Here is a 10,001-nt window from a genome sequence, read left to right on the forward strand (position 1 = left end):
CGGTCAACAAGGCAGTAATACCGAGAGCTCCGTGTGTCCCAGATCCTAGCACCCTGCTGAACGATATACATCCCAATCACCAGTTCTTCACCGTCATCGACCTGGCTAACGCCTTCTTCTCCATTCAGGTACATCCAGAATGTCAGTACTGGTTCGCATTTACATTCGAAAGAAAAAGATGGACATACACCAGATTGCCACAAGGATACACTGAAAGTCCCACCATATTCTCCATGGCCATGAGCTCTAACCTTGAGAGGTTCGACCCCCTCACAATAGCACAATCCTGCTTTATGTGGACGACATTTTGGTATGTTCCCCCACTCGCGACGAATGTATAGAAGACACTCTAAGCCTTCTACAGTTCCTGTCAGAAAATGGACACAAAGTAAGCAAAAGAAAACTGCAGATATGTAAGGAAGAGGTCAAGTACCTGGGCCATAACATATCCCAGGAAGCACGGGAACTGGATGGACAAGGCAAGTCAGGGATCATGGCCACCCCAAGGCCAAATACAAAAAAAGAAATGATGCAATTCTTGGGTATGGCCACTGTTGCCGCCAGTGGATCGCAAGCTATGCTGAAATGACGGCTCCATTGCTGCAACTGATATATGACCAACCTATGGCTGCAAAGGAAAGAATTGAGTGGACCGAAGAGGGGGAACAGGCATTTAAAAGGGTTAAGCAGGCGCCAGTCTCCTCAACCGTTTTGGCACTGCCAAATTCAGAGAAACCGTTCATCCAGACGGTGGGCAGTAAGAACGGATATATGACATCGGTCTTGCTACAAGAACACGGGGGAAAGATGAAGCCCGTGGCATACTATTCTAGGAAACTGGATCAGGTGGCGCGAGCACTGCCGACTTGCCTGCAAACAGTTATTGTTGCGTCCCTCGCGGTACAAGCTTCCGCCACCATAGTGTTGTACAGGACCTTAACACTGTGGGTCCCACACGCGGTCGCAGTACTGCTGTTACAACAAAAGATCTCATATCTTTCACCGGCAAGACACCTTTCCTGCATGGCGGTACTGCTTTCACAGCCTCACCTGACAATCGAGCGATGTACTATGCTGAATCCGGCCACCCTACTGCCAACCGAAGCGGACGGAGAACCACACAGCTGTTTGGAAGGAACAGACAAACTGGTCATGCCACGTCCTGACCTGAAAGATGTGGCGCTGAAGGATCCAGACCTAACTCTATATATTGATGGGTCATGCAAAAAGAATGAGATTGGAGAAAATATGGCGGGAAATGCAGTCGTTGATGACACAAGGATCATCAAGGCCGAAGCACTACCTAAGCATTTCTCAGCGCAAGCCGCTGAATTAGTGGCCCTCATTGAAGCTTGTAAAGTGGCGAAGGGGAGGCGTGTAAACATTTACACTGATAGTGCATCTGCCTTCTCCACTGTCCACGTTTTCGCAGCACAATGGCGTAACCGTGGCATGGTCACCTCTGCAGGAAAGCCTATTTTACATAAAGACTTGATCCTGAAACTGTTGGAGGCAGTGTTGCTACCCGCAGCGGTAATGTTAAAATTGTACAAGGCATTGGTGAGGCCAATTCTGGAGTATGGTGTACAATTTTGGTCGCCTAATTATAGGAAGGATGTCAACAAAATAGAGAGAGTACAGAGGAGATTTACTAGAATGTTGCCTGGGTTTCAGCAACTAAGTTACAGAGAAAGGTTGAACAAGTTAGGGCTTTATTCTTTGGAGCGCAGAAGGTTAAGGGGGGACTTGATAGAGGTTTTTTATGTTTTGATGAGATGGATAGACAGAGTTGACGTGGAAAAGCTTTTCCCACTGAGAGTAGGGAAGATTCAAACAAGGGGACATGACTTGAGAATTAAGGGACTGAAGTTTAGGGGTAACATGAGGGGGAACTTCTTTACTCAGAGAGTGGTAGCTGTGTGGAATGAGCTTCCAGTGAAGGTGGTGGAGGCAGGTTTGTTTTTATCATTTAAAAATAAATTGGATAGTTATATGGACGGGAAGGGAATGGAAGGTTATGGTCTGAGCGCAGGTATATGGGACTAGGGGAGAATATGTGTTCGGCACGGACTAGAAGGGTCGAGATGGCCTGTTTCCGTGCTGTAAATTGTTATATGGCTATATGGTTATATTGTAAATGCGCCGCCCATACTAAAGGGACCGACCAAGTAACCAAGGGAAACCACCGGGCAGACCAGGCGGCGAAAGAAGCAGGAGGGCGAGAACTGGAGGCAAACGAGGCCTTTGGGCTAGAATTACAAGAAATAGATCATGAAGTGCTACGATGTATGAAAAAGTTGCTCCCCCTACCGAAAAAGGCAAATGGGAAAAAGAAGGACAAGGAGGGGAAGACGGACTATGGAGGAATGATGAGGGAAAACTAATCTTACCAAGATCACTATTTAAATATGCATGTTTAATGAGCCATGGGGTAACCCATGTCTCAACAGGAGGAATGATACAAATAGTGGACAAAATATTCAAAACCTACGGCTTCACAAACTATGCAAAGAAATACTGTGAGACATGTGAGATATGTGCCAGATACAATCCACACGGGGGGTTGAAGCAAGCACCAGGCAAAGCACCACAACCAAATTATCCTTTTCAAAATGTAAACATGGACTTCATAGAATTGAGCCCTGCACAAGGGAAAAAGTACTGCTTGGTGATAATTGACGTTTTCTCTAGGTGGGTAGAGGTTTTTCCCACGGCCAACGCAGACCCGTTGACAGTGGCGAAGGCCCTTCTAAGGGATATCATCCCCCGATTCGGAATCCCAGAAAAGTTATATAGTGATAATGGTAGTCATTTCGTGAATGAGATAATAGCCAAACTAAGTAGTGCCCTAAAGATACAGGTAAAACACCACTGTTCGTATCATCCCCAATCAGCGGGGTTGGTGGAAAGAACAAACGGGACTATCAAAAGCAAATTGCGAAAGGCCATGGCAGAAACAGGATTCTCCTGGATAGACTGCCTACCACTCGTATTATTAAATATAAGAATGATACCGAGCGTAAGGGGAATCTCCCCATATGAAATATTATATGGGAAACCCTTCCAATATCCCATCTTCCAGAAACTAACCGAAACAGTACAGGAAGAGGAGACATTGGCTGACTATATGCGAAAGTTATTAATAACCAAATCTCATGTCTTAAGGAACCTGACCAGCCTGGGACAGGAAAACCAAAGGTTCGAGGAGATTGTGAAACCAGGCGACTGGGTGTTTATCAAGGTCATCAAAAGAAAAAGGTGGTCGAGCCCTCGGTGGGACGGACCTTACCAAGTTCTGCTCACCACACCAACGGCCGTAAGGATCGCGGAGAGACCAACGTGGGTACACATAACACATTGTAAACAAATAAAGGTAAACTCTGAGAACGAAAAGGAACAAGGGAATTAGTGACGGCTGACGGCCTACCAGGGCCCAGTAACGACTAAAACCCCAGTAACTTGTCGTAACCAAAAAAAAAAAATCAAAAAAAAAATCAATCCTAAAATGGATTTGGATGACTTTGGATGGGATTATGTTATAAAACTTAAGGAAGATAAAACAGGCACCTTCCACATTGACCCATGTAAAGAGTATCCTGGGATGTGGTGTGCCGAAAGAGCCTATGGCACTGATGGAACATACGTGTGCAGAGCCCCGTGCAGCACATGGGGTCAGGTTTTCCAGCACTCTCCCAATAAGGGCTACCAAGGGTGGGGAATGTCAGACGGAACAGACTTACACAGCAGATGGTCCCTGGTGGTGGCCTCCTCACCCCTCCACCGAAACGACTGGAAACCCATCGTGACAATAAAGAAGCCCAACCAACGGGACGTAGTCAACTACTTTCTTTGTGTAGATGTAAGGATGCAGGACCCATGTTGCAAATTCACAGTAGAGGTCGAGAAAGGGAGTAAGGGAGGAGTCACGCCCACCCCAAAACCATTAGGACCTGAAGAGAGGATTATAAAAATAATTCCAATAAAAGACCTAAGAAAGTCCTTGGAGGCAGAAACGGGATACGCGGACGAAAATACCTGGCTGGAATGGATGAGGTACACGGCAAAAACATTGGGACAAAGTGATTGCTATGCCTGTGCATCGGCCAAACCACAACTCATCCCCACCCCATTTCCCCTGAATGTTAGTAACTCGCCAGGAGGGGGTCACATGCATGCTATCCCTGTTCACGGGGAAGGAAGCACCAAAAAATAAAAACTGCTCAGACCTACATTACCTGTTCCCGGCAGTGCTGAAAGACATGGTCCCACCACCATTCACCATTCCGACAGCAGGAGGATTTAATTGCTTCTCTAGTGGAGTGAGGAAGGAAAGGAGTTGGGCAACGTCGGGAACTGTATAGCTACGGTAAAGGTTTCTGGAGTAAAACCAACTACGGGCCCAAGCCCCCTGCTGGGATTAGACGTCAACCTTCTGACACAACAGAAAGTTGGGAGGGCAGATGTATGGTGGTACTGTGGAGGTAGAATATTAAGAACAAAGCTACCCCAGAATTGGAAGGGGACGTGTGCAATGACCCAGCTGATAATGCCCTTCACCCTAGTAACCCTAAGGAGGGACGAAGGAAGAGAGGACCTGGGAAGGATGGAATCAGGAAAAAGAATAAAGCGGGAATTAATTAAGGGATCATTCGGCGCACACATCTACATTGATGAAATCGGGGTCCCTAGGGGGGGTCCCAGATTAGTTTAAGGCCCGAAATCAGATAGCCGCCGGATTCGAGTCAGTCTTTTTCTGGTGGTCAACCACTAATAAGAATGTAGACTGGATCAACTATCTGTATTACAACCAGCAGCGGTTCATTAACTATACAAGAGACGCCATAAAAGGCATGGCCGAACAATTGGATCGAACTAGCTTAATGGCCTGGCAAAATCGGATGGCCTTAGACATGTTATTAACGGACAGAGGAGGCGTGTGCGTCATGTTTGGCTCATCATGCTGCACCTTCATCCTTCGTCTCCAGGGCCTTGGCGGGGTTATCATCACTGGCGGAGGAGCTGGCCGAGAACTCCGGGGTAGATACTTCATGGACAGGGTTCCTTGAAAACTGGTTTGGGAAATGGAAAAATATTGTCACTTCTACACTAACATCCTTCATAGTGATTACAGGAATGTTAGCCGGATTAGGATGCTGTATAATCCCGTGTTCGAGGGTTGTCTCAGAGACTAATAGAAACAGCCCTTACAAAGAAAATGCAGATGATGTACGAGTTGGTTCCTCAGAAGGGGATTGAGGAAGAAGAAGTGGACATTGACATGAGGGATACCTTCATAGAAACATAGAAACATAGAAATTAGGTGCAGGAGTAGGCCATTCGGCCCTTCGAGCCTGCACCGCCATTTAATATGATCATGGCTGATCATCCAACTCAGTATCCCGTACCTGCCTTCTCTCCATACCCCCTGATCCCCTTAGCCACAAGGGCCACATCTAACTCCCTCTTAAATATAGCCAATGAACTGGCCTCAACTACCCTCTGTGGCAGAGAGTTCCAGAGATTCACCACTCTCTGTGTGAAAAAAGTTCTCCTCATCTCGGTTTTAAAGGATTTCCCCCTTATCCTTAAGCTGTGACCCCTTGTCCTGGACTTCCCCAACATCGGGAACAATCTTCCTGCATCTAGCCTGTCCACCCCTTAAGAATTTTGTAAGTTTCTATAAGATCCCCTCTCAATCTCCTAAACTCTAGAGAGTATAAACCAAGTCTATCCAGTCTTTCTTCATAAGACAGTCCTGACATCCCAGGAATCAGTCTGGTGAACCTTCTCTGCACTCCCTCTATGGCAATAATGTCCTTCCTCAGATTTGGAGACCAAAACTGCACGCAATACTCCAGGTGTGGTCTCACCAAGACCCTATACAACTGCAGTAGAACCTCCCTGCTCCTATACTCAAATCCTCTTGCTATGAAAGCCAACATGCCATTCGCTTTCTTTACTGCCTGCTGCACCTGCATGCCTACCTTCAATGACTGGTGTACCATGACACCCAGGTCTCGCTGCATCTCCCCCTTTCCCAATCGGCCACCGTTTAGATAATAATCTGCTTTCCCGTTTTTGCCACCAAAATGGATAACCTCACATTTATAATCACATTACATCATGGCCTGAACGGACCCCTGCCGATGAACAGATTGCATAAAGTTAAAAGAAAATGCAATGTTGTGATGGAACCGGGGAGGAGTTCGGGACGGGGGAATTTTTGGAAATTGTTAATAAATTGTTGGATAATTGTATAAACAGGGGGAAAATGATATAAAAATTCATTCCTATAGTTATTATCGGGGACTGTACCTTTACGAATCATGTATGGGCAAGTCTATCTTGGGATGACATTATGTGCTGACTATGGTTTTGTACTTTGTACTCTGTGTGACGAGATTAAGTTGTGGTCCTGTGTGATGAGATTAAGTTGGGGTCGATACATCTTTGTTTACTCCATTGTATAAAAGAATGAGTTTGGGCACTGCTTCGACAGAGAGACTCACTCAGACGCCTGGACTCTGTGCGATCCTCTCTCATGTATTAAACATTCAGTTGGATCTAAATTTCTGTGACTGTCGTTTGTTGGGAAAAATATTTCTAACAATGACCTCAGACCTTCTACAGATTGTAAACATGTCCCTTCTCTCAGGTGTCTTCCCACGGGCCCTGAAAACTGCTGTTATCAAGCCTCTCTTAAAAAAGAACTTAGACACTTCACTAATGAACAATTATAGACCAATATCAAACCTCCCATTTCTCAGTAAAATCATTGAAAAAGCTGTTTTTAAGCAGCTGAACAATTTCATGTTAATGAACAGCTGTTTTGATGTCTTCCAGTCAGGATTTAGACCACACCACAGCACTGAGACGGCTCTTGTTAAGGTCTTCAATGACATTCACTTAAACACAGACAATGGCAAAATTTCAGTCTTAGTATTACTAGATCTCAGTGCTGCATTCAACACAGTCGATCACAACATATTACTAGACCGTCTGGAAAACTGGGTGGGACTTTCGGGCACAGCATTAACATGGTTTGAATCCTACTTGAAGGACAGGGACTACTTTGTGTCTATAGGTAATTACACATCTGAGCGTGCAACAATTACATGTGGAGTTCCCCAGGGCTCCATTCTGGGGCCTCTTCTGTTTAACATCTACATGCTTCCACTGGCTCAGATCATGAAAAACATCAAAATATGTTACCATAGTTACGCAGCCGACACACAAATCTACATAACAATATCACCAGGAGACTATAGTCCAATACAAGCACTGAGTAGATGCATTGTGCAAATCAACGATTGGATGAACCAGAATTTTCTCCATTTAAACAAAGAAAAACCTGAAATAATTGTTTTTGGAGCCAAGGAAGAACGATTAAAAGTTAGCACCCAGCTTCAAATGGTAATGTTAAAAACAACAAACCAAGCCAGAAACTTAGGAGTAGTCATGGACTCAGACCTAAACTTCAACAGCCACATAAAAACAGTCACAAAGTCAGCCTACTATCACCTAAAGAATATATCAAGGATTAAAGGACTTATGTCTCAGCAGGATTTGGAAAAACTTGTCCATGCATTTATCTTCAGCAGGCTCGACTACTGTAACAGTGTCTTTACAGGTCTCCCTAAAAAGTCGATCAGACGGCTGCAGTTAATTCAGAACGCAGCTGCTCGAGTCCTCACTAAGACCAAAAAAGTAGATCACATTACTCCAGTTCTGAGGTCTTTACACTGGCTTCCTGTCTGTCAAAGAATTGATTTCAAAATACTACTGTTGGTTTACAAAGCACTGAATGGTTTAGGGCAAAAATACATTTCTGACCTTCTGCTTAGCTACGAACCACCCAGACCTCTCAGATCGTCTGGGACAGGTCTGCTCTGTGTCCCCAGAGTCAGAACTAAACATGGAGAGGCAGCATTTAGTTTTTATGCACCACATATCTGGAACATAACTCCCAGAAAACTGCAGGTCTGCTGCAACTCTCAGCTCTTTTAAATCTAGACTGAAGACTTTTCTGTTTGCCGCTGCCTTTCAGTAAACAATACAATTTATTATTTTGCACTGTAACTTCTATTCCTGGTTTTATTCTATTTCAAATATTTTATTTGATTGCTTTTAATTTTGTAATTATTATATCAGAATAATTTAATAATCGTTTTACATCTAAATGTTATTTTATATGTGTTTATACCGGTTTGAGGAGGACAACACCATCACACCAACAAAAGCCCCTCCCTGCCCAGACCATGAAACACTTCACCTGGACCCAGCTGATGTGCGGAGGACCCTACTCAAGGTGAACCCCAGAAAAGCTGCAGGTGAGCACACGCCCCAGAAAAGCTGCAGGTCCTGACAACATACCGGGGCGTGTGCTCAGAGACTGTGCTGCCCAACTCACAGAGGTTCTCACGGACATCTACAACACCTCTCTGAGCCAAGCCATCATACCTGCATGCTTCAAAGCCACCACCATCATACCGCTACCCAAGAAATCCCCAGCCTCAACACTGAACGACTACCGGCCCATAGCACTCACGTCCATCATGATGAAGTGCTTTGAAAGGTTGGTCAAGGCCCACATAACATCCAGTCTCCCCTCTACACTTGACCCATTCCAGTTTGCATACCGTCCCAACCGTTCCACTGATGATGCCATAGCAACAGCACTCCACCTAAGCCTGGCTCACCTGGAAACCAAAAATAGTTACGTGCGGATGCTGTTTATCGACTTCAGCTCCGCCTTCAACACAGACATCCCCCAACATCTGGTGAATAAACTCGGCGGAATAGGCATCAGCACCCCACTATGCAACTGGTTACTGGACTTCCTCACCGACAGACCACAGACAGTAAGAGTTGGCAAAAACTAATCAGAGACCACCATCATGAACACCGGGGTCCCACAGGGATGTGTGCTGAGCCCTCTGTTGTTCACGCTGATGACACATGACTGTTGTGCCAAACATAATTCGAACCACATCAACAAGTTCGCAGATGACACAACAGTGGTGGGTCTCATCAGCCACGATGACGACTCAGCCTACAGAGAGGAGGTACAACAACTCATCAACTGGTGTGACATCAATAACCTTCAACTCAATGTCAATAAAACAAAAGAAATAACTGTGGACTTCAGGAAGAAACAGACAGCACACACCCCACTCACCATCAATGGCAGTGCAGTGGAGTCTGTGAAAAGCACCAAGTTCCTGGGAGTGCACATCACAGATGACCAGACATGGTCCACCAACACCATCTCCCTAGTCAAGAAAGCTCAGCAACGCCTCCACTTCCTTCAACGGATGAGGAGAGCCGACCTCTCCCCTTCTGCCCTCACCACTTTTTACAGGGGTGCCATTGAGAGCATTCTTACCAGCAGTCTCTCAGTCTGGTATGGCAGTTGCTCTGCTGCTGACCAGAAGGCCCTACAGAGAGTGGTGAGGACAGCGGAGAAGATCACTACATCACCCCAACCAGCAATCCAGGACTTATACCCATCTCGCTGTCGCAAGAGAGCAACCAATATCATCAAAGACACCACCCACCCAGCACACAAACTGTTCACCCTCCTCCTACCATCCGGCAAGCGCTACCGCAGCATGTGGAGCAAAACCACCAGATTCAAAAACAGCTTTTGTCCTCAGGCCATCAGACTACTCAACACACTCAAGAAAATTACACAAACAAAGACCAACTGACTGTCAAAATAACTTTAACTCAATGTCTGCAGTATGCTATTTGCACTTTTCTATATTGCACCTTTTATTATTGCACCTTAATAACATACCTTAACATTTTACTACACTCTGGCACACTGTGAATATTTTATATAATGTATATGTCCATTGTCTATCTTTATTGGTATATAGTCTGTCTGTGTTATAAATATTACTTGCACATTTGGAGTATGGGGAAACGCAATTTCAATCCTCTGTGTAACTACTTGTTGCATTATTTGAATTGACAATAAAGTTTACTTTGACTTTGAC

The 10,001-nt window shown here is 45.2% G+C and overlaps 1 protein-coding gene across 1 annotated transcript; it reads left to right on the plus strand.

Annotated features, from left to right (window-relative positions):
* The first annotated feature begins 449 nt into the window (after window positions 1–449).
* LOC129715722 (uncharacterized) lies at window positions 450–2,253 on the plus strand. The gene is made up of 2 exons (XM_055665578.1): window positions 450–1,533; window positions 2,194–2,253. Exons 1-2 carry the CDS (start codon window positions 586–588, stop codon window positions 2,251–2,253), a joined length of 1,008 nt encoding a protein of 335 aa, XP_055521553.1. The 5' UTR covers window positions 450–585.
* Window positions 2,254–10,001: the final 7,748 nt, after the last annotated feature.

The sequence above is a fragment of the Leucoraja erinacea genome, unplaced genomic scaffold, assembly GCF_028641065.1.
Source record: "Leucoraja erinacea ecotype New England unplaced genomic scaffold, Leri_hhj_1 Leri_1355S, whole genome shotgun sequence".
In the NCBI taxonomy this organism is placed as follows: domain Eukaryota; kingdom Metazoa; phylum Chordata; class Chondrichthyes; order Rajiformes; family Rajidae; genus Leucoraja; species Leucoraja erinaceus.

Bases quoted from the DNA above. Each gene is read 5' to 3' on its own strand.
- LOC129715722 (XM_055665578.1), top strand. From the start codon at position 586: ATGACGGCTCCATTGCTGCAACTGATATATGACCAACCTATGGCTGCA. The intron at 1,534-2,193 runs GTAATGTTAAAA...ACCACCGGGCAG, and splicing joins CAGTGTTGCTACCCGCAGCG to ACCAGGCGGCGAAAGAAGCA.